At 38.2% G+C, this 25,717-nt stretch overlaps 1 protein-coding gene across 1 annotated transcript in view; it reads left to right on the plus strand.

Moving 5' to 3' along the window:
* Positions 1-25,717, plus strand: part of rbm25b (RNA binding motif protein 25b) — a 51,316-nt gene continuing 25,599 nt past the window's right edge. Inside the window, exons 1-9 of the mRNA XM_079831919.1 lie at positions 1-90; positions 1,272-1,395; positions 6,867-6,916; positions 9,215-9,379; positions 13,010-13,067; positions 15,271-15,437; positions 16,354-16,539; positions 19,026-19,109; positions 25,348-25,622. Coding sequence (XP_079688045.1) covers positions 1,290-1,395; positions 6,867-6,916; positions 9,215-9,379; positions 13,010-13,067; positions 15,271-15,437; positions 16,354-16,539; positions 19,026-19,109; positions 25,348-25,622 — 1,091 coding nt within the window. The 5' untranslated portion in view covers positions 1-90; positions 1,272-1,289. The remainder of the gene's footprint in view (positions 91-1,271; positions 1,396-6,866; positions 6,917-9,214; positions 9,380-13,009; positions 13,068-15,270; positions 15,438-16,353; positions 16,540-19,025; positions 19,110-25,347; positions 25,623-25,717) is intronic.

A 25,717-nucleotide genomic window follows, 5' to 3' on the forward strand; every position in this document is an offset into this window, starting at 1 on the left:
GGAAACTGCAGGTTCGATCGCTCGTTGCTTTTTACCACGGATCCGGTGAACTTTCCGTGCGAGAAGCGAGTTGATATCGATTTGGTTTGAGTGAGTAATATCTATTAAACTAGTAGTTATCTTTTTGAGTTCATATGTTCGTTGTCTCGCACAGGACTTTGATAATAACGAATTAATTCTTTGAGAGAGGTCAAAATAAAGGCTTTTTGTGAACGTTAGCTTGCGGCTAGCCGTTACCCGGTCTGACTGAAACGATTCCCGCTGATATTTTTTGACAAACCGGTCCGATTTATTGGTTTGAAATTATGATATGCCACAGAAACAACATCATTTAATATTGTTTTTAAAGTTAGCTATCATACGCATGTTTATTTGCTTAGCTAACGTCAATGATTAATCACATTGGGAGCCGTTATAACAATGTGAAATCGGCCTTTGCATTGATTTAAGACCATTCCGCTGCTTTCAGCTCGTTCAGTTAATCTCGTCTCGATTTTAGTCCTTCAAGGTCATTTTATGTTGATTTTCAGTCTTTACATGTGTTTTCAAGTTGACTTCAGGGCTTTCAGGTTGTTCGCAGTTTTATTGTTAACTTGTTTTGAGGACTTTTCGTTTAAAAAAATGGTGATTTCAGCTCATTTGGATTATTTCTGGCTGATTTAGAGCTGTCAGTTGATTTTTACGTCAAACATCCTGAAATCAGCTTGTCTGATTTGGTGTTTGATTGTGCTATAACCCTGGTAAATGCACAATTTAACAACTTAAGCACATTTATTGCATCTGTGTGAGAATTGCAGAACTTGAGAAGATCTTTAAAGGCACAACATGTAAGATTTTTGGATTAGATTATCCAAAAACCACTAGAACGATGTTATATATTTTGCTGACTTGTGTACTTGCATTATCCCAAATGTGTCCAAGAATATTTAAATCCAGATAAATAAGCAATTTTAACCAGGACATCATTCCCACGTTACCCTCGATTCCCGGTTTTATTTAGTAGAAACCATGGAAACACCAAAGACGCTTTAATATATGATGTGTTTATTCAACACTGTTTGGATCATTAATGGACAGAAACTAATCATTGTTCTCCAGCTCGACACACTTAGTCTTATTGTTTAAATCTGGTGTTCTTGATTTACCGTGAAAAATTACATCTTGTACCTTTAATGTTGAGCAGTGAGTGTGTATCGTAGCAGCCTAAGACACATCATTGACAAGCCCATTATTTACAGCCGTTAATGATTTGTGTTTCTCTTCTGTTTTAGGTGGGTGTTTTGCCCAAGATGTCTTTCCCTCCTCATCTCAACCGGCCACAAATAGGCATCCCGACGATGCCACCAGGAATCCCTCCGCCGCAGTTTGCTGGCTTTCCACCATCGATGCCTCCCGGTAATTAAGATATATCAGGCCTTCTTTAGACACATTGTGTCTGCAATGGCAAAGTCATTGGTTCAATTCACATGCTGGCGAAATGTACACCTTGAAGCTGATTTGGATAAAAGTAACACGTCAAATGTAAAAAATGTAGGGCTGTCAAAAGATTAATCGCGATTAATCGCATCCAAAATAAAAGTTTGTGTTTACATAATATATGTGTGTGTACTCTGTTAATTATTATTTATATATAAATACACACACAATCATGTATATATTTAACTTCTTAACCCGCATCGGATCGTGGGCGGGGGGGTTGACGGAAGTGGGGGGGTGTGTACTTTTATTTACTTAAACAAAATATTCAATCAACTATCACAAACTATGCATCATTTGAAAGCTAAAACACTCAAGATTCATGTTCTGAACTTGTTTTTGCAATAAATACACCAGAGAGGAAAGGGTTAAATGAAACGCTAAAGGACCGGCTATGTAAACATTAGCAAAATATTAGCGATACTCATCTTTCATCTCCTGTCGTTCAGATCAGATCGGACGAATCCAATAAACACCCGCATACATCTCTGTGTTAGGGTCCACTCTTCAAAATGCATCCCACTTTTTAATCCAAAACAACGAAAAAATAGGGAAAAAACTAAAAATCCTCCGTTGTTTGCAAGAGAGTTTTGAGTTGGCGTGATCAATCATGTCCATTTTCAATGAAATATCGATTCTAATCCGTTTCTGGCAAACTCCCCCTGCTAGAATAGTCTCTTCCACGTGAAATGGTTCAACCCTTGTCTCTCTCCTTCAATCAGAGACTCTTCTGGGATGCATCATATAGAGGAAGTGCCTTACAGGCTTGGTGAGCTGTCAATCATTGCGCCCATGGTTTTCGTTGGATAAAGGCACTCGGTGCCCAGCCAATGCCTTTCCAACAAAGGTTTGATTGATGGACTTAGTAACCAATCAAAAGGCATTATCTTGCGCAGTTTGCGTAAGTAGGCTTTGGTGAATACTGTTTGTGCGCTGGCTGCGCGTTCTCCATGGCGCAACTGCAGTGGAGCGCGCAGACTCTTACTGACGGTTCTAATCAGCTAAATTAGTTTTTTACACTTTGTAATCTCTGTAAATAGTTGCTTTAGTTTTTCAGTAACTGTTTATCCATTATAATTAGTAGTTTATTGCAGTTTATTGCAGATTTATTTGAATGAAAAACTACTCTTTACAATAGCAAATGTTCTGAAATAAATGGCCTTTTTGAAATGACGCCTAGACTTTTCTTGACATAAAAGCTCACAGAAGCTACATTACTGAGAGAATCATCCTCATATTTGAATCATGACATGATTAGACATTCAGTTTTATATTTAAGTTATTTTCAGGCTCTTAACATTAAATTATAATATTTTTTTCCCTAAGTGAAAAAAAAAAAAAAAAACGTGAGTCACTTACATGTATATTTACATGTATATTACTCTGTTCCCATATTACTTTGAGTTATTATGACTCTTGGGTAGCAATATTTCAAGTGTCTAGTTTAAAATAAGACCAGGTTTATGAATATAGACCATAGGGTTTAAGAGCTGCAGACATTTTCATTTGGGTATATCGTTTTCAAAGAATTCTCAAAAATGGGGCGCTTGTTAAGAGGTTAAGAAAAAAATATTATTTATATATATAAAACATTTATATTTATATATATTATAGATTATATACAGTATATACATGCAAATATATATATATATAATTAACAGAGTACACACACATATATTATGTAAACACAAACTTTTATTTTGGATGCGATTAATCGCGATTAATCTTTGGCAGCCCTAAAAAAATGTAAATGTTAATTATAATGGGATCATTTATGTCTCGTTTCCACCGGGCGGTACGGTACGATTCGGGACGATAAACCCTGATCCGCCACCAACAGTACTCTTATAATAGGCGTGGTGTAGCGATAAACGCTTTTCTCGTACGAAGAAAAAAGCGACGCAGTGAATGAGTGGCTGTTGTCACAAGAAGAAGACACGCTCCTCTTGAACCAAGGCTGCAAGGAAAAACACAGCTGTAAAGCACGTGCAAGTGTCGATTTTCTGTCAACCAATCAATGTTCTGCAGTGAGTCTAGCTCCACCCTTTAGTACCGGACTACTGTGCTAGGTACTCCAACAGAAGGGTGCCCAAAAAGTGTTACGGTGCGGTTCAGAATTGACCTATCGGTAAGCCCTGCCCCCTTTAGTTACTGTTGCTAACTCGGACAAACAAACGGAGTTGCTATATCTTACAATGTACAGCTGTCAGTGTGAAAACCTTATCCCAAGATGTTTTTGGACACAGATTGTAGCGTATATCCCGTCCGAATGATGGCCAAACTTTCGCAATAGTGCAATGACCAGTACAGGGAGCCCAGTTTACCTTGAAACACCATTCATTGTCAATACTGTGGATGATCCTTTTGGGAGTTAAAACTCATAAAATCAAAACTACATTCTACATTCAACTACATTTTACTTAAGTCCAGATGAAATAAGAAGTGACATGAATTTTTTTTTTTGCTGATCATTTTCCAGTCGTGCCTGTTTAAGGGTTAAAGGCGGTTTTCTGAAAACTTTCCCCTGCACTGAAATCAGACAGAAATCCGTTTTATTCCTATCAAACTATAACGTTTTCCCCTCTAGTATTTTCTTATTTATGGCATTATAAAGAGAAATATCCAAAACCCCCTCTGTAAAACCCTTTAATACGTCAACAAAATGAAACTAACATTTTCAACCTGGCTTTATGTTCAGATTTCTGTGCTGTAAATGTATGCATATTAGTGCATTTTCAATTAGATGATGCCTCATATTTAAACATAACGTTTCAGTACAACATGTATTGTGATTAATCAATTGACCTATCGGTAAGCCCCGCCCCCCCAGTTACGGTTGCTAACTCGGACAAACAAACGGAGTTGCTATATCTTACAATGTACAGCTGTCAGTGTGAAAACCTTATCTCAAGATGTGTTTGGACACAGAATGTAGCGTATATCCCGTCCGAATGATGGCCAAACTTTACTGATGGTTTATCAAGTTTATTATGTCCTTTTTCACTCCAAAAAAATCATCGTAAGAGCTGAACAAACAAAGCCTAAGAAGTGCGCATTAACGTCTCATTCACAAACTCTCTCTCTCCGTTGCATTACCATTAACATACACAGCAAATTACACAAAAATACTCATACAACTAACAGTAAACAAACATATACAGATCTTATGCCTTTCGAGGGTGCAGTTAATAACTGGTAAACTTTGTATCCACAAAACAACTCCGATAAACTGCGTGCAAGCTCTTCCTTTCATCACCCAGAGACTATAATACCCATCAAAATAAGAGTCCTCCTTAGTAGGACAGATAATGTAGACATTAAAGATATCTAAAATGAAATTAATTTACATATAACCAGTTTAATATGGAGAGGCACTGAAATGTAGACCTTCGTGTTTTTGACCTACAGTGTTAACGTTACATGACGTGAGAACAGTTAGTTATTACAGTTTGTATGTTAGCAGGGACTTTAATCGTAACTTAACGAGAGTATGACAAACAGAAAATCCTCTCAGGATCGCTGGAGTCAGTGTTACAGTTCCTCAAGCACGACATTTTAGCATTTTTGTAGCATAAACACCATCAAACCGATGAGAGCTTCGGATTTTCCAATGCATCTCTATGGCGCTGAAACCTACAGATGTCAGAGTTCCGGTCCCAGCGCAACTGATACTCAACTGCTATTGGCTCATCTGCGTTCGAGGGGAGGGGCTTACCGATAGGTCAATTAGGGTACCAATCACAACTTCTTACAATGGAAACGGCAATTGCTCAGTGGAAACAAGCCATTAGTGTCAACTGTTATAACCATTAAAACAGTGTTGCTAGTGTAACGGAGGCCAGCTAGTAGTCACTGTGCGAGTAAACCTCACCTCTCAAGAGATGCTCTAGTGACTGACACTAGGGGTTGCAGCCTTTAGCCTCCTTGTTAGAGCGTCTGACTCTCATCCAGGCGGATCCGGGTTCGAGACCCGCTTGGAGCGGGGAGGTTCAAACAGGAGGTGTAATGTGGCGTTCACACCGGACGCGATTCGCGCGAATAATTCGCGCTAATCGCGCGAAGGTGGACGCGTGTACATTTTGAGTTTACTCGCGCGAATCGCGCGTGACATTCACTGCACAACAGATGCGAATTCGCGTCATGGGCGGGGCTTCCGCCAGCAGCTTTTTTTTGTTCATATCTACTGTTAATGTGTGACAAAACGTAGTTTTAAGACTTTTTCAGTCGATAATGTAGTTGTTTAAAGCTCAAATCTGTGGTTTATTTACATAAACAGTGCCTATTTGAACATTTTATCTGCCGTTGTCGGAGCTGTGAGCTCCAGCGGACAGCGCGCTCAGCGCATGTGAAAGCCGGCGAGGGCAACCTTTCCTCGGCCAGTCCTTCTGCCGTCTGCCGCTGGCTCTGATGTCTCTGTGGTGTGTCTCGAGCTATAATTCGTCTTGTAACGGCCGATCTTTGGTCTCATGGATCTATAATTTGTTCCCTGGCAAATCGTTTAGGCTGAGGGCAAAGATAAGTTTCATTACCTTATATTTTTAGGCTATAACTGTACGTTGCAGTTGTAACGTTAGCCTACTAGCACTGACTTTGAATGTTTCACTGCATTGTTTGCTTTATTTCATGTATAGCTTGTTATACATTACTTATACTTTTGTATTATTGATCATACATAAATTTGCATTTAACAAAAAGAGACTGGGTTGTGTTTCATGTCATTTAATGTTATCACAGTGATAATCATATTGTCTGAACCAGATATTAATATACAGATTTTCTCCTCATTGTTGTCACTACTAGAGCAAGCTCCTGATTGGTTAACGCAGCGCGAAATATCCGCCAAAGTTCAGATTTTTCAACTTGCGTTCAAAACGCTCAATTCGCGTCCTTCGCGCCGCCTCATTCGCGCGAATCGCGCCGCAGAATGCCATTTCGCGTCTCTGCATTGACTTAACATGTAAATCACTCGCGCGAATCGCGTCCGGTGTGAACGCACCATTACACTTGCCTTGTGTATTGAAAGTCACGCCAAGAGCGATAACTATAACAATAAAGAGAGTTCAAAATATAAAATAACAGTAGAGTTCCCAGCACAATTATTATGATACCACAGAGGAACGATATCATCATAAGAGGACCATTATAAAGTTAAAGTTGATTCATTCATAATCACTCTATTACTATATTCTATTACTCATTACTATTAGCTGTCAAGCTAGGTTATGGATTAATCAAATGTTTTTGAGAAACTCCTTAATTATATTATGAATTGGCTGATGAACTGTTTAAAGTTGTCAAGTTTAATCCACCTGATTTGCATTATTATAATAGGGTGACTTACACAACAAATTCACATTTTCTGATGATGTTGTTTTTTTTTCTCCCACTAGGAACCCCAATGATTCCTGTCCACATGGGGATTATGACTCAAGCCCCTACGGTAATTTTTCCTATGCGAAAAATGTATTTGTTTTAGTTGATTAGTCATTTCAAGTCTAATTGTATGCAAGACATTTTCAAATCAGAAATGCCTTAAAAGGATGTTTTTTTTTTTTATTGCTGCAAAGTAAATTCAAAATGTTTGATACTGAAGAACTAAGACAGAAACACTCTAGTTAAAACAAGGCAGGGTTTCAATAAAATAACAAAAGCAAGAATGATATTAAATACATTATTTATATGCAACAATACACCAATATTTACTTGCGTATCGTCGCTGTCGGGTGGAAACTTCGCATCTCAATATTTCGTCATTTTTTTACTTGTTTTTTTAATTTATAAATCATTACTATTGGTCATCCTTTATGTCTGTCTGTGGGTTTTGTAAATATTTAACCAATGAAAAGTATTAAAAAGAGCTTGTGACTAAACCTTGATTCTCCATTGGGTCCTCAAACTGTCGGTCAAACCTCATAACTCCACCCGCTTGTTGAATCTTGAATGAAGTGGCGGACGCAGTTTGGACCGTCTCTGCTTGTTTGCAATGCAACGGTAAATAAAGAACTGGTTTGAATATGCACAGCGTTTTCTTTACTCAAGAAACGCAATATATAAAGGCTAATGTTTTATGTATTTGAAGAGTGTCTTAGTCTAACATTTGTAGTTGAGTCATAGACAATAAATCATGTCTTAAATCACCTTTGCAAAGCACTTCATCTTTAATAACATGAGATTTTGGTCATATGACAGAAAAAAACTGAGCGCCCACGTGTAATGCGATGCATTTACTACTGTTCTAATGACAGACAAAACATGTATGCTTGTCAAAAACCTAATTCGAGCTTGTTTATGGTTAAATGTTAGGTTTCACTTTATTTTAAAGGGTTAGTTCACCCAAAAATGAAAATTCTGTCATTAATTACTCACCCTCATGTCCTTCGACACCCGTAAGACCTCCGTTCATATTCGGAACACAAATGAAGATATTTTAGTTGAAAGCTGATGCTGAGAAAGGCTTCACACAGGCCTCCATTGGCATTCAGTACATTTACACTCCCAAGATCCATGAAAGGCACTTTAAACATCGTTACAAAGTCCATCTCACCACAGTGGCTCTACAATAATTTTACGATGCGACGACAATAGTTTTTGTGCGCAAAAAAAAATCAAAATAACACCTTTATCCAACTTGTTCTCGACTTCCGTGTGTGTCTCCACGACGCATGCGCGAGAATATGACGCAGATCCGGCGTTCGGGAATCCATGAAATACACACTTAAGTCCCATTTTGAGCACTACGCCGAGACCTAAAGCACGATCAATGTAGAATCCAACAGCTTAGACACGCGCGTCTTCCTCTGCTTGTAAACAAATCGCTTCTGGCTCAAATGTCCGAACGCCGGATCTGCGTCATATTCTCGCGCATGCGTCGTGGAGGCACACACGGAAGTCGAGAACAAGTTGGATAAAGGTGCTATTTTGATTTTTTTTTTGCGCACAAAAACTATTGCCGTTGCATCGTAAAATTATTGTAGAGCCACTGTGGTGAGATGGACTTTGTAACAACGTTTTTAGTGCCTTTTATGGGTCTTGGGAGTGTAAATGTACTGAATGCCAATGGAGGCCTGTCTGAAGCCTTTCTCAGCATCAGCTTTACACTAAAATATCTTCATTTGTGTTCCGAATATGAACGGAGGTCTGACGGGTGTCGAACGACATGAGGGTGAGGAATTAATGACAGAATTTACATTTTTGGGTGAACTAACCCTTTAAGGTGTCATTGTTACAGTGTAATTATATATTTAAGTACTAAGTTATAAGTAACAACATGTACTTACATTAGGGTTAAAGTATGGTTGCATGTAATTATGCATAATTTACTGTGATTACTATGCTAAGTACATGTAACTTATGTAACAAGGACGCTTTAAAATAAAGTGTTACCAAATGTTATTAATATAACGATACATGCAATTGTCTGACCACATATAAAGCCACAATATCAGCTTTTTAAATGTTTAATTATTAAAAAAATACAGGGAAATTCCTGAAAAGTCCACGTTTTTATTTCCAATATCAAAAAACTTGGACATACAAGGTTTCCGATGCACAGCGACGATATGTTTGTACAAAAATATCATAATACACAAAATATGCCATGGAGATGCTCCCATGCATTTCTTGAGTAATGAACAGTTGAATCAGTTTTTCAGAGAGAAGCCATATGTCATTTTTATATCAGTCACAATCAAAAACATTTGTCTCATGGCTACATATTAATTGTGATGTGATGTATCAGGTTCTTGTGCCCACGGCGATGTCTGTGGTTAGTAAAGTTGCTGCTCCCAGGAAGGAAAACGTTTCTCGGGCAAAAGACGACGATGACAACGGTCCCACTACCACCGTGTTTGTGGGGAACATCTCTGAGAAAGCCTCTGACATGCTCATCAGACAACTTCTGGCCGTAAGTATGACCAGATCCACTCCAGTCTTAAAGTATTATGCTATTTTAAAGGTTCAGAATTTAGTTTGAGGTCTCCTACAACAGGTTTACATGCATCAAAGGTCAAAAAACACTTTCTCATAATATACATTGCACATCACCACAGTGTTCAATGATTCTCAAACGACTTGATGTATGAATCAGTTTCTCTAAATCCCTCCTTTCCGTGAGCTACTCTGCTCTGATTGGCCAGATGACCCAGTCTATTGTGATTGGTCCACTGCTTACAAACGTCCATTACAATACTGTTCTCCAGCTCACAAGGCTTCCTCAAACCTCAGCAATTGTACACTGTAAAGAGAGTAAAAATGACGTTAATTTTACCATATCAATCCGAGCATTTCTCAGTGATGCGCTACTCATTTTGAGGTACATTATGAGATGTTGCAGCTGTAATTCCTCACCATCAGCATTAAAGGGATAGTTCACCCAAAAATGAAAATTAGCCCATGATTTGCTCTCCCTCAAATCATCCTAGGTGTATATGACATTTTTTTTAAAGTTAAATAAAAAAAAGTCCTGGCTAATCCAAGCATTATAATGGCTGTGAATTGTTGCCTCGTCTTTGAAGTCCATAAAAGTGCATCTATCCATCATAAAAGTGCATCTATACATTTTAAAAGTGCATCTATCCATCATAAAAGTCCATCTATACATTTTAAAAGTGCATCTATCCATCATAAAAGTCCATCTATCCATCATAAAAGAGCATCTATCCATCATAAAAGAGCATCTATCCATCATAAAAGTGCATCTATCCATCATAAAAGTGCATCTATCCATCATAAAAGTGCATCTATCCATCATAAAAGTGCATCTATACATTATAAAAGAGCATCTATCCATCATAAAAGTGCATCTATCCATCATAAAAGTGCATCTATACATTATAAAAGTGCATCAATCCATCATAAAAGTCCATCTATCCATCATAAAAGTGCATCTATCCATCATAAAAGTGCATCTATACATTATAAAAGTGCATCTATCCATCATAAAAGTGCATCTATACATCATAAAAGTGCATCTATACATTATAAGTGCATCTATCCATCATAAAAGTGCATCTATCCATCATAAAAGTGCATCTATACATTATAAAAGTGCATCTATCCATCATAAAAGTGCATCTATACATCATAAAAGTGCATCTATACATTATAAAAGTGCATCTATCCATCATAAAAGTGCATCTATACATCATAAAAGTCCATCTATCCATCATAAAAGTGCTCCTATCCATCATAAAAGTGCATCTATACATTATAAAAGTGCATCTATCCATTATAAAAGTGCATCTATACATCATAAAAGTCCATCTATCCATCATAAAAGTGCTCCTATCCATCATAAAAGTGCATCCATCCATCATAAAAGTCCATCCATCCATCATAAAAGTGCATCTATCCATCATAAAAGTCCATCTATCCATCATAAAAGTGCATCTATCCATCATAAAAGTGCTCCTATCCATCATAAAAGTCCATCTATCCATCATAAAAGTCCATCTATCCATCATAAAAGTGCTCCTATCCATCATAAAAGTGCATCTATCCATCATAAAAGTGCATCTATCCATCATAAAAGTCCATCTATCCATCATAAAAGTGCATCTATCCATCATAAAAGTCCATCCATCCATCATAAAAGTCCATCTATCCATCATAAAAGTGCTCCTATCCATCATAAAAGTGCATCTATCCATCATAAAAGTCCATCTATCCATCATAAAAGTCCATCTATCCATCATAAAAGTCCATCCATCCATCATAAAAGTCCATCTATCCATCATAAAAGTGCTCCTATCCATCATAAAAGTGCATCTATCCATCATAAAAGTGCATCTATCCATCATAAAAGTCCATCTATCCATCATAAAAGTGCATCTATCCATCATAAAAGTGCATCTATCCATCATAAAAGTCCATCTATCCATCATAAAAGTGCATCTATCCATCATAAAAGTGCTCCTATCCATCATATAACTGCTCCAGGGGGTTAATAAAGACCTTCTGAAGCGAAGTGGCACGTTAGTGTAAGAAAAATATCCATATTTAAAACTTAGACTAAAATAACTAACTTCTGGCGATCAACAGTACGCAAGTCGACTTGCGGTGAAAGAGTAACCCTTGCCCTTGAACCCCTGACGCATGACATATTAATGAACGCAGAAGCGCAGAGGATAGAGCAAAACAAAACACCGGTCATGAATGAGAGTCTAAAACGAGAATTTTTAAACAGAAATGGCGGAGGATTTGGATATAAGAGAAGAGGGGCTTGAGTTTGACGTCTCTCGTGGATGGTGCTGGGTAACAATGCTTGAGATGCTCCTGTACATCGCGTCAGGGGTTGCTCTTTTAGCACAAGTCGACTATGTACCGCTGACCGCCGGAAGCTAGTTATTTTAGTCTATAAAGTTTTAAATATGGATATTTTTCTTACACAAACGCACCACTTCGCTTCATAAGGCCTTTATTAACCCCCCAGAGCCATGTGGAGCAGTTATATGATGGATAGATGTACTTTTATGATGGATAGATGCACTTTTATGATGGATAGATGCACTTTTATGATGGATGGATGCACTTTTATGACGGATAGATGCACTTTTATGATGGATAGATGCACTTTTATGATGGATGGATGCACTTTTTTGACTTCATAAACGAGACAACAAATCACTGCCATTATAAAGCTTGGAAGAGCCAGGACTTTTTTTATATAACTCCAATTGTGTTCGTCTGAAAGAAGAGTGTCATATACACCTAGGATGACTTGAGAGAGAGTAAATCATGGGCTAATTTTAATTTTTGGGTGAACTATCCCTTTAACAATAGTATGACCATCAACAAACCTGTGTGTGTTTCTAATTTATTGCGGTGCTTATGCGGGAACTGAATCAATAACAGCGCATGTGTTAGCCCAGCACTAATGCGAATGACTGATGTAACATTAAAGTTTGCAAAACAAATCTTGCTCCATCCTTTATCATTACTCAAAGTTGTAAAAACGACAGACAATCTGCATTAATAGACACAGTTTTAGGTAATAGTGGCCCACAGCTGATGAGCAGAAGTATTTCAGTAAGACGGTAATAACAGTGATAAGACAGAGAATTAGCCGGAGACCTAAACAATATGAAACACAAAACTACACAGTAGAAAATGTATACATCAATAATAGCAGTCGTCAGTAAAATTACATGTTTGTGGGTGTGTCAAGACGACGTACAACACGGGGCATTATGCAAATGTCTTTTCCAGTGACGTAGAACCGCCACACAGAAAGATTCGAAACAAAAACGGTAATTCAGAGTCAATTATTTTATTTATCGTGCACTTTCGACTTTACAACTTTGCAGAACGTTTTCATTACACACAGAATCAAAGAGAATATTCGAAAAAACATAATTGGGCACTTAAAATGACAATACTCTCATGCATTCAGCAATGTAGAGGATTTGATACTAGAGGTGAAATGGTTTCACTTGGTAATGGTTTTAGTTTTGATCTAAAGTGAAATAGTTCTTGGTTACATTTCATGCTTGGTGTTAGTTTGCTTGATATTGACGAATAACCAATTGTGTTTCAGAAATGTGGTTTGGTGTTGAGCTGGAAACGAGTTCAAGGCGCCTCAGGGAAACTCCAAGGTAAATATGTTTTTATCACCCAATCTCAATTAATTTAAAGGGACAGTTCACCCCAAAATGAAAATGGTCCCATTATTTACTCACCCTCAAGCCATCCTAGGTGTATATGACTTTCTTCTTTCAGCCAAACACAACCAGAGTTAAGGGGGGGGGGGGGGCACTCAGTTTCAGTCAGTCTCATGTCAATCTTGAGTACCTATAGAGTAGCACTGCATCCTGCATATCTCCGAAAAGTCTTTATTTTTATTATAATTATAAAAGAAAGATGCGCTGTTCCGAGTCTTTCCGGAAAAAGCCGTGCGGCTGGGGGCGTATCGTGTGGGCGGAGCTAAAGAATGTCGAGCGCGCGCCGCTGTTACTGTGTTGAGTGCGTCTGAAAGCTGCGTCATCCCTAAAAGCGGGGAAAAACTTTATTCAACATAAAAAATGGCTTTTAATCAGATACAGCCCTACATCTATGATCCGGAATCAGACCCAGAGGCTGAAGTTGAACAGGAGCAGCAGCAAAAACGACTAGAGCAGGACATCTCTATGTGGTATAAGTTACACTAACTATATAATATGTTTAGCGGCTTGTGTTATTTAGAACACCATGTCAAGTGCGAGTGTTACAGTGTGTGTGTGTGTGTGTGTGTTTACGCGTGGTTTGTGAAGACATGATTTGTAGTAAGCGGACTGGTTTTGCACGTCAGGCTAGTGTTTACATAGAAAGACATGGAATAGTAGCGCATTTGAATGAAGAACCGCGCTTATTTAGTTCAACATATTTCCCCATTCTTTGTGTATTTTTGTTTGGAGTGCTTTTACAATACACAAACATACACATATAGTGGCCAGCTAAACAAATGTACACACACTATACATTGCATGCTCCATTGATCAATACGTGATCATGTTTGGGCTAACGTTACTTGATGGGCATAGGCAAAAACAGACATTTGAAGCAGTCAAACCTGCGGTTCCAACGTTGGGACCTTTATCGTTGGGACCGCTCCATCCTTCAGTATTAGGCGATCTGAAAATCCGGCGTCGAACTGGGCCTTGTTTATAAAACAATCGGCACCGAAATGCAGGGAACAGACATAAATATTTGCGCAACTCAGTTGTTGATCCGGAAAAGCAAATTCCATCTGTACGAGCCAGCGCTTTGATGGGCGTAGCCTATTGCTTTCACGCTCTCTCTCTCTCGCGCGCGCGCTCTTCCGGTAGAATTGTCCGTACGGCCCATACAAGGAAATTCCGCCCTGTTGACGTCAAGCGGACCCATGATCGAAAAAAACTTTCCGAAACTTATGACTAACAGGAAGTACTAATTTTGGCAACGAAATACTCCCATTAAACGTCCACCTTAGCTTATGAAACGGTGTCCATGGTTAGCATGGGAATCCAAGTCTTTAACAGTGCAAAAAGATCAGTATGCATGAAACAGCATTTCACCCCCCCTTTAAATAAAACAAATATCCTGGCTCTTCCCAGCTTTATAATGGGAGTGAATAGAGCCTGAGTTTTTGAAGCACCTAAAAGTGCATCCATCCATCATAAAAGTAATCCATATCACGACTCCATGAAGCCATGAGTTTTTGTAAGAAAAATATGCATATTTATAACTTTATAAACTATAATCACTGACGAACACGGAAGCGCATCCAGCACACAAAACACCAGTCATGAATTAAAAGTCTAAAACAAGGATTTTTAAAGAGAAATGTGGGAGGAGCTTGAGTTTGTTGCCCAGCCCTATTTGTTTGAACGCTGCTCCTACATCCTACATCATGAGTTGGGTCAGAGGTCACTCTTCCGCCGGAACTAGACTTGCGGACGGCCGTTACCGGAAGCCAGTGATTATAGTTTATAAAGTTACAAATATGCATATTTTTCTTGCAAAAACTCATGGCTTCATGGATTAACCCCCTGGAGTCGTATGGAGTACTTTTATGATGGACGGATGCACCTTTTTGGAGCTTCAAAAACTGTTCACTCCCATTATAAAGCTGAGCCAGGATATTTTTAATATAATTCTTGATTGTGTTAGGCTGAAAAAAGAAAGTCATATACACCCCAGATGGCTTGAGGGTGAGTAAATTATAGGATATTTGTAATTTGTTTGGTGAACCGAACCCTTTAGGCTCAGTTTGTTGTGCTGCCCAACTGTGAATGTTCTGAATATGTCTCACGGACATTTTTTTTGTTCTTTTGCTTTCAGCGTTTGGTTTCTGCGAGTACAAAGAGCCTGAATCTACTCTACGATCTCTACGGCTGCTTCATGAGCTGCAGGTTGGCGAAAAGAAACTTCTGGTCAAAGTTGATGCCAAAACCAAAGCTCAACTTGACGAGTGGAAAGCAAAGAAGAAGAGCACCAGTGAAAATGGAGTTAGTATAATGCCATTTTGATATCAAGCTTGATACTAAAATAAAAACAGTACTGTTTACTTAATTACTTAAAGACACAATATGTAAGATTTTTGGATTAGAATATCCAAAAACCACTAGAACAATGTTATATATTTTGCTGACTTGTGTACTTGCATTATCCCAAATGTTTCCAAGAATGTTTAAATCCAGAGAAATAAGCGATTTTAACCAGGACACGGACAGTGTGTCGCATATCAATGACATCATACCCACGTTACCCTCGATTTCCGATATATGATGTGTTTTATTAGACAGGTGAGCAACTGTTTGGATCATTCATCGACAGAAAGCTAATCATTGTTCTCCAGCTCGACACACTTAGTCTTATTGTTTAAATCTGGTGTTCTTGATTTAATGCAAGTACCATGTTTTACCGCCTCATATCGCTCTAGCTCACTGCGACGTGAACAAGTGTCTCATAGTAGCACTGAGCGAACACACAAGTGTGTTACACACTCAAATGTGTGTAATATGATAAACAGCGCTGCGTTACCACACACACACACGAGCAGAAGAAGAGGAAGCGCTCGTCTGAGGCAGAATAAAAGCCTGCTTCATACTACAGTAACGTTAATAAATCTGCAATACTTCAGCTCATCAATGAATATGATTTCTGCCCGAGTCCCGTTAAGATTTTTTTCCACCGGTTGTAGAGGTGAAGACAACAACTCCCATGATTCCACGAAATCACGCTGTCATCAAGCTACGCCTTTGTTTTGAATAAGTGACCTCTAGCGGCCAAACTTGCATACTGTGGCTTTAAGCAGTGTTCAGCCATTGGTATCCACTAAATTGTAACTATCGTGAAATTTCAAGGATTTTTGGTTACAGATTTTGAGACAATATCAGTTATGATCTTCTGTGTGTCTGGCAGAATGGCAAGGCAGAGGATGCTGGTGAAGAGGAAGAGGAGGTTCTGGATGAAGAAACTAAGAAGCGGGACCAAATTGTCAAAGGTGCCATTGACGGCCTGATCCGGGAGTACTCGAACGAGCTCAATGCTCCATCACAGGACGACGAGTCGAGTCGCCGCAAAAAGAGGAGAGACAAGAAGGGCGAGGTTGGCTTTAGTTCATCTGGGCTAATAATATATAATATATATATTAGTGTTGTCACGATACTGGAATTTCTAACTTTGATACGATACCTAAAAAAGAATCAATTTTCGATACCACGGAGAAAAAACGCTGCATATACTGTCAAATAGATATTTTGAATATAGTTTCTTTTTTTGTGTCTATTAAAAGTCTAGGCAATTAAATTCTTTAGAGATAACTTTATATGATAAAGCTTTTAAGCTTTTTCTCATATAAACATTGATCAATTACCATTAAAATTATCTCACAAATATTTGCTAACTAATTTTGTTGCAATAGCTACAGCACAAGGAAGCTTGAGTTCAAATTGAATTTAAAAAGACGAGTAAACAGTAATAAAATAAGAACAAATAAACAAATGACAAACAATAGCACAAATAAAGATATAAATGAAATAGACTGCTTTATTTTTTCTTGTAGGTCTCACAGTATTCAGGAAAGAAACTGAATAAAAAAACAAAGTAATCAAATTTAAAATAACATCATCTTCATTGTAAAAAATGAAATACAGATTAATCCATTAAAGTTACACAAGTTAATCAGTCAAGAGCAGCAAGTGATCATTTGTATTTTTGTAGTTTGAATAATTAATAACTGCTGTCCCTTTAAGACCTGACGCGCACATGGATCCCAAACACTGTTCCTGTTACACATTCTTCCTGAACTGGTTACGACTGTGTTTACGTTAATACTCACCAAGATGGGCATTGAGACATTTTTTGAGTGTATTTGACCATTAATAAGCTGGAAAAAGGAGCTCATATTTGCACTTGTATGTCAGAGGCGGCTCAACAAACTGTCGGTCGGAGAGGAGAGGAGAGAGCAGATGGTATCGATACTATAGAAAAGGAGTATTGTATCGTTTCAGATATTTCACTATCGATACATATCGAAATATCAATATTTTTGACAACACTAATATATATATATATTAGGGATGCAACAATACAGTTAGTCCACGGTTCAATACATACCTCGGTTTTTACCCACGGTTTTCGGTTCGGTTATGTGTCACATACATTTTTTTGTTATTCTATTCTTAGGTGACAGGAACCGCAAGAGGTTAAAGAGAAAAAATATATTTTTTTTTTATTGCAATACTCTTTCATTATTTTACTTAAAATAATTGAAAAACTTTACTTAAACTTAAAACTTTACTTAAAAAAAACCCTTGTACACATTCCTAGTGTATTGGATAATATAAAATAAATATATATAAAGATTTACACTGGCAGCTCAGAGCAGTACAGCAGCATTTAAGTATGAAATTGAATGAATGAATGTAAAAATAAAACACTACATAGACTTCACTATAAAATTTACATTGATTCTTATTAAAGCTACTGTGTTAAAGTTTTTCAGTCAAGAGCAGTGTGATTTTCTCTTTGTCTTTTGTTGTTGTATTAACATTAAAGGGATATTTCACTCAAAACTGAAAATTCTGTCATCGAGAAATGAATACAGGTTTGAAACAATATTAGAGTGAGTAAATAATGACATCATTTTATAGGTGAACTGTCCCTTTAAGGACCGCGTGTTCACTGGCTGCGCTGCTGTCAGTTTAAGACCTGCGCGCATCTAATATACAGACACATCGATTTTACTTTCACTTTAGACATAACCGACTGTGTTTATGTTAACCTTGTGTGTATTTGACAGTATTAGCGCAGTAAGACGACTACTTAGTTCAGTATTCACGTGTTTGACAGGCTTTTAGTGCGCGCACTCTGAAAAGCGCATGTTAAAACCGCGCACGCGAATGAAACCGACAAGGCTTTAAAACGCATGCAAATAATGAACTTTCATGATTGTGAATAACTATAGTGTTCCGTGAGTATAACTCCACCACTAACGTGTGATGTGAACGTATGTCGTGTTGTTCAGTATTGGGATGGAGGCAAATTATAGAATTTGTAGAAAAATTATTAATTAAATGCGAAACCGAAAAAAACGCAATTCACGAGCGCGTATTGAACTGTGAATGCCGTAACGAACGATTCAATATTATATTGAGAATTGTGGCATCCCTAAAGTATGTATGTATGTATGTATGTATGTATGTATGTATGTATGTATGTATGTATGTATGTATGTATGTATGTATGTATGTATGTATGTATGTATGTATGTATGTATGTATGTATGTATGTATGTATGTATGTATGTATGTATGTATGTATGTATGTATGTATGTATGTATGTATGTATGTATGTATGTATGTATGTATGTATGTATGTATGTATGTAGTCTTTAGATGCATTATATAAATTAATATATTGTAAAGTGTAATTTATTCCTGTGATCAAAGCTGAATTTTCAGCATCATTACTCCAGTCTCCAGTGTCACATGACCCTTCAGAAATCATTGCCACACATTTTTTTCCCCATAATGTCAGTCATATAAGTAGGGTTAACCATGTTCTCCGTTTTCTGTGTTTGTCTGTTTAGGATGACATCAATGCCATGGAAATGGAAGATGACAAAAGAGATTTGATTTCCAGGGAGATCAACAAATTCCGTGATACCCATAAGGTAAAATACATGCTAATTTCCTCCATATCACAGGTAGAGCACAACAGCCTCTCACACCTTGTTTAGTTTGACAACGTACCAGCATGAGTAGATATTTAGCCTGTAAACAACAAAACTTTTATTACATTTAAGATGTAACTTGATGTAGTGCAGAAATTAGTTGAGCCCAGAGCTTTTTTTTATCACTGGCTTTATGTAAACTGTAGCGTGGCCTCCATGTTAAGGGTGGGAAATGTAGTCACACATACAATGCATGGACGTTCTGTGCACTTCCCTAAAAGCTAATCTATTCATTAAACCCCACCATTATGATAGAGATCATATGGTGACTAAACCAAGATGAATCTCACAGCTTTGGAAAAAGTTGCAAGGATAGGATGTAAGTATGAGCTTTCCATTTTTCTCTACTTGTACTGGGCGCCCCCTTCAGGAGGACTTGCACAGGGGCAACTGCACCGACTCCTTCTGATAGTCTCGTTCTGGGTTTTAATATCGAAATTATATCAAGGGGTGGAAAATAGTGTGTGTGTTAGATCAACTCTACGGTGTTTATAAAAGCTTGTAAACTGCACATTTTCTGGTTCTCCAAGAAATGGGCGGCCAGTGAACCTGTGTGGGTCTGCTAGTTAAAGTGATGTTGGTGCTATGATAAATACTGCTGACTTGAATAACAGTGATTTGGCCCATTCGGCTCTTGTAAAAGTAGGGGGCGCCCCTCCACAGCACACGGACTTTCTGAAGATTATGCCAGGTATGAATTCGATTTGTGATTGAGTCTGCCAGCACCTCTCTACATTCCTGCTTGCTTGCACTCTTTTCTCTCTTTTCTAAGTGTTTTTGTGTGCTCACTGAATGTCTCCTTTTTTTTTATATATATTCTTTCGTCTTAACATTTTGTAAAGCTAAAGTCACACAGAATTACTATTCATAGTTTCGTCACACGCTTATAGGAACGCCCACTTGGAGGGTAAAACAAGGCTCTCCTCCATTGCCCGCTAGGCATTTTTACCAGGTTTGTAGTAAGTATTAATGCGGTAAGACAGTGATATTAAAATACCAAATTCAATATACACCTTAATAGGGATGCGCGGTATACCGGTACTGCAAAAATACCGGTATATATTTTATTTCAAACGGTACGATATCATGATGTTGCTCATTTCGGTATATGCTGCTGTTCCGAAGTTCACCGCTAGGTGGCAGCGCTACCCAAACTGACGCGAAACCGGCAAATGTGGCAACAGAACAAGATGAATACAGCAGTTGAATCTCACTCAACACTCACAAAACTCATTAATAAAGACGAGTAGACGTGAAATTTGGAATTACTTTGCTTATAAAACTGCTGAAGAACCATCAAACCTTGCCAAGCATCTAATTCCTGACTTGTAAGACATTAAGAGATCGACAGGTGAGTGCATCATTCTAACGATCTAATTTAGACATTTTTCTTTTAACACTGATTAACACACATGCATAAGATCGTATCGTTTAAATATAAAGAAATCTCCAGCATTCGTTTCAACCAGTGACGTTTAGACCTCATAATATTTGCACTATTGCACTATTTACATCCGCGAAAGACATAACCAACTGTGTTTATGTAACTACTCACTAAAGATTGACATTTTGACATAATTTTGTGTGTATTTGACTGAGGAAAAACAACTTAATTTGGAATGCGCGAGCTCTTTAGGCTTGTGTGTGTGTGTGTGTGTTTGTTGTTGGCATGAGCGCAAAGAAAACTCTCTCTCAAAGAGCTCTCATCCCATATGTATTACGAAATGCTATAAAATCGCTTGCATGTTCAAGTTGGCGAGGTTTAAAAAGACGTGGGCAAGTGATTTCCGTCAGCTGTCCCGCAACGGATGCGAAAGTGTTGAATCTGAGCGCGCAGATGCTTTTATAGTGCAGGTGCGATGTCTTTTCAAGCCAGAAGCAATGGAGACGCGCAGTAATGCTGAAATTACTTACAAAAAAGTTTCCAAATGACTGATTGATGTGACAATCTTTGTTGATTAATTTAATAATAAACATTTGCGGCAATTTCCCGCTTCATAAACCCAAAACTTGCGAGAGTGAGCAAAATTATGCAGAATACCCGCATCAAAATTCAGACCCTGTATGGTATCGATTTAATATCGGTACTTCGGTATTAGATTGTGGTACCGTACCGAAGACAAAATTGTGGTATCGAGCCATCCCTACACCTTAATGATGTTGCATACTTTGTACAGGAAAGCAGACGAACACAGAATATTAGTGCAACACGAGGTGTTTTCCCCATCGAAACCCATTATAAAGAAAACACGTTGCATTCATATTCTGGGCTCATCTGCTCGCCTGTATATAGTAAGCATCGTCAAAAAGGTGTAAACTGAATCTAATCTTTTAATATCACTGTTTTATTACGGCACTTTAAGGGTGGGTTGCACTAAGGATTCTTTAGCCTGTCTTCAGTTAACCTCCGTCTGCGGCTATAACGGTTTTACTGCGTAATTAATCTGTGTTTAAAATGAAGTGGTGCAACAACTCGATTTAAAATGAAACCCATATCAACAAATCCTTTAAACTTTGCTTAATTTATATCCTCATTGGTGCAACTCACCCTATAGTGTTTTTCACGTTAAACGTTTTAAAAACGTCCCGCTGTTTTCAGTGATTGAAATACTGCAGCAGGTGCTGTATATGGATCATAAGTGCCCAAAACGTGCATATTGTTCACATATTTATGTTTTAAGATGGAAATTTGACAGGCTTGTGCTGTAGTTCTATGGCGGTTTTGCCCTCCAAGTCTCCGCGACAGTCACGTGACTGAAAACTATGGATAAAACCCCTTTTGCTGAGTGTAGATAATAACAGCTAACGTCTAATTTGTGAGGTAACACTAATACCCCTTTTCCATCAGAGCCAGTGCTAGTGCCGGTTCAGAGTTGGTTCGACTGACGAGCCTTCTAAGAACCGGTTTGTCTTTTTCCACATGCTGAGAGCCTCCACAGAGCCAGTCTTACATCACTGTATACGTCTCATCTTTCTCAGCAATGGGAAACAAACACACCAGGCTTGTTGGAGATTCATCAGCGCTGTGCTGACCGATCCACGCATGATATCAAAATACTGCATATGCGATTAAAAAGCATAAAGAGTTGTGTGCTCTTGCTGTACTTTAATGTCATACGGCGATCGGTCTACACAGCACCAGTGCAACTCGAACAAGCCTTCCATCAACAATGGCGAACGTTGCGTTACTATTGATGCACATGGCTTTACGATCCTACACGGCATCAAAACAGCGAATCCAACACATTCGTGCAGCCCGCCGTAATTTGTATAGACATTACAATCGAGCAACTATTATCTCAATTAGCTGCTATATAAAAAATGGCAGTCACATGTTTGTGTTTGTCTTGTTGGTCCTAAAGGACAACTCCGGTGAAAAATGAACCTAGGGGTAAGTAACACATGGTTACCGAGTAGATCGTTCTCTGGGATGCGTTTTCATGAAAATCGAATGTAAAGGGTTTTATCTCTGAAAACGCTAGTATATGGGGCATAGAATAAGTAAAATTAAATCGCTAGTTAATACCACTAACAAGGCTCAAAATAGCCTCACACTAACACGGTAGCATAATGAGGGTCCCTACATGCAAACCGAAGCATTGAGAACTTTGTAAGTGTACAAACAGTTGAATAAGAAGATACTTCATAAAGACAGAACATTACGCGTATACAGACAGGAGCCATCTTGGAAAACAGTCCCGACGAGTCGAGCCACGAATGCTGTGCTAAGTGATGAACTTGGAATCTCATATGGGACACCTTCTTCCCTTGTAGTTAGTCAACCATATATTTTAATAAACATATATAATTCATGCATTTCCATGATTCCACAAACTTAATTCCTATCGACCAGCTCTCTTAGCACAGCGTTCGTGGCTCGACTTGTCGGGACTGTTTTCCAAGATGGCTCCTGTCTGTATACGCGTAATGTACTGTCTTTTATAAAGTATCTTCTTATTAAACTGTTTCTACACTTACAAAGTTCTCAATGCTTCGGTTTGCATGTAGGGACCCTCTTATGCTACCGTGTTAGTGTGAGGCTATTTTGAGCCTTTTTAGTGGTATTAACTAGCGATTTAATTTTACTTATGCTATGCACCATATACTAGCGTAATAAGCTAATCTGTTTTTAGTGATATAACTCTTTACAATCGATTTTCATGAAAAAGCATCCCAGAGAACGATCTACTCAGTAACCATGTGTTAATTACCCCTAGGTTCATTTTTCACCGGAGTTGTCCTTTAAGAACCACTTTTCCTGTCGAAAGACAAAGAACCGATTTAAAACTAGGCTCTGGCTCCAAACCAGCACCAGCGCAGTGCTTGGTGGAAAAGGGGTATAAGTATTAAACTGCGAACATCATTCATCTTGCACCAGTTGCACTTAAGGCGTGAATGATTCCTCAGATCAGAATTGGCCTGTCTTGGGATATTTTGACTTGGACCAGTTAGTAACAACCCCTCACACATCACCCTGTTTTTGAAAGAAGTCTGAACTGTTTTCAACATTAATAATATTCATAAATGTTTCTTGAGCAGCAAATCATCATATCAGAATGATTTCTGAAGGATCATGTGTCAATGAAGACTGGAGTAATGATGCTGAAAATTCAGCTTTGATCACAGGAAATAAATTACACTTTACTATATATTCACATAGAAGACACTTATTTTAAATTGTAATAATATTGTGCAATATTACAGTTTTTACTGTATTTTTGCTGAAATAAATGCAGCCTTGGTGAGGAGAAAAGACTTCTTTCAAAAACATAAAAAATTGTATTTTCAAACTTTTGACAGGTACTGTAGCCTGTTTAAAAAATAATATCTGAGTTCAGCGTCTTCAACCATGTTATTTATATTTATTTATTTAGCTTTAATTTTATTTTTGTTTTTAATTTGGTCATTTTAGTACTTCAACATATTTTTCATTTAATTTAACACTTTGTTTGTTTAGATAAGTTGATTTACTATATTTATGTTTTATTTCATCTTTATTTAAATTAATTGGACCAGTTAGTAAACACTCACATCACCCTAGCAATTGAGTAGCCACAGGCTACAATGCTTTTAAACGTATTTGTTAATGTAATATTAGTTATCACTAGTTATAAATGAAGACTTGATATAAACTGATAGCCTACTAATCTATCCTGTCTTGCTTCCCTGTTAAACGCAACCCTAATTCACCAGTATAAATATAATTCAAAAGCAGCGTCACTTTGAATCTTAGTCAGTGTAGAAGCATCCTTTTAATGCGTTTATGTAATTTAGTTTTATTTTCCTGTCTTGTCTTCACCTCCTGTCTACATGTTCATTTGCTGCTGCTGCTCGCACAACACCCATGGGTCAGCACTTGTAGAATAATTCAGCATTTTTTGTAGTAATTTTAATTATATTTATAATGAACCCAGGAAACTTCTGGGGTAGTAAAAGCTGTTGATAGACGCCTCTCTAGACGGATATTTTAATTGAAATGAGACTAAAGCCGTGGGTGTCATGCTGGACTTCAGTGCATTTCATAACCACTCAGTCCGATCCTCTGAGGCCTGTGTCGTCTGCAGTGGGGTAAGCAGTCTCTACACCTTTAGTTTGTTGCCTTTTCTATCCAAACCACAAAGAAACTGCAAAGAAAGAGAAACAAATCTAACAAATACAGTATGCAATGCTCCTGTCACAACGTTTTCAAAATGTCTGGAAGTTGTTTGTCAGATTGTTGCAAGCAAAGAGAATAGTTTGCTTTTTTATTTTGTCCTTGTGAATCCTTTGACCTGCTTTTCCTCCCAGGCCTAACAATAAAGGCTTGTAGGGCCACGGAAGCGCTGTGAGTCGCTAGTCAACACCTGTAAGTGCACAAACAACTAGTTTCACAAGGATTGAAGCCTCTTTCTATTGATCATGTGATGAGACGGATATTACAGCGGCCTCAACTCTTTCTCATCTTATTCAGTTGTTTGCAATGTCAAATCTTATCTTAAAAGTGGTTTCCAGGTTTCCTTATATTAATATATATTTGAATGCTAATTAGAATCATTTTCTCTAGTTGTCTATAGCATGAGTGAATATGTGAATGGCAAGGACTGTAAACCACTTCCTCATAAAGTGATATTGTGTTATGTGCTCATGTTGTGCATGAGCATTCGCTAATCTGAAAACTTCCCTCCCCGTTTTCCCACAGAAATTGGAAGAAGAAAAGGGGAAGAGAGAGAAGGAGAGGCAAGAGCTGGAGCGCGAACGCAAGGAGCGAGACAAGGAGCGCGAGAGGGAACGGGAACGGCGAGACCGCGAGCGGGAGAAGGACCGAGAGAGGGAGCGCGAGAGAGAGCGAGAACGTGAGAGGGAGAGGGAAAGAGACAGAGACCGCGAGCGAACGAAAGAGCGTGAGAGAGAGAGGGAGAGGGACTGGGAGAGAGACAGAAGTCGTGACCACAGCGAAGACCGCAGCCGATCCAGGTACACCAAACGTCACGTGATCAAGTGTTTGTGTATTTATTGCCCTTCACAGTTTCTGGCATTTTTCCCACCAGTCATCACTAGTGCTCAATGAT

Source organism: Gobio gobio, assembly GCF_949357685.1.
Source record: "Gobio gobio genome assembly, chromosome: 12".
NCBI lineage: Eukaryota > Metazoa > Chordata > Actinopteri > Cypriniformes > Gobionidae > Gobio > Gobio gobio.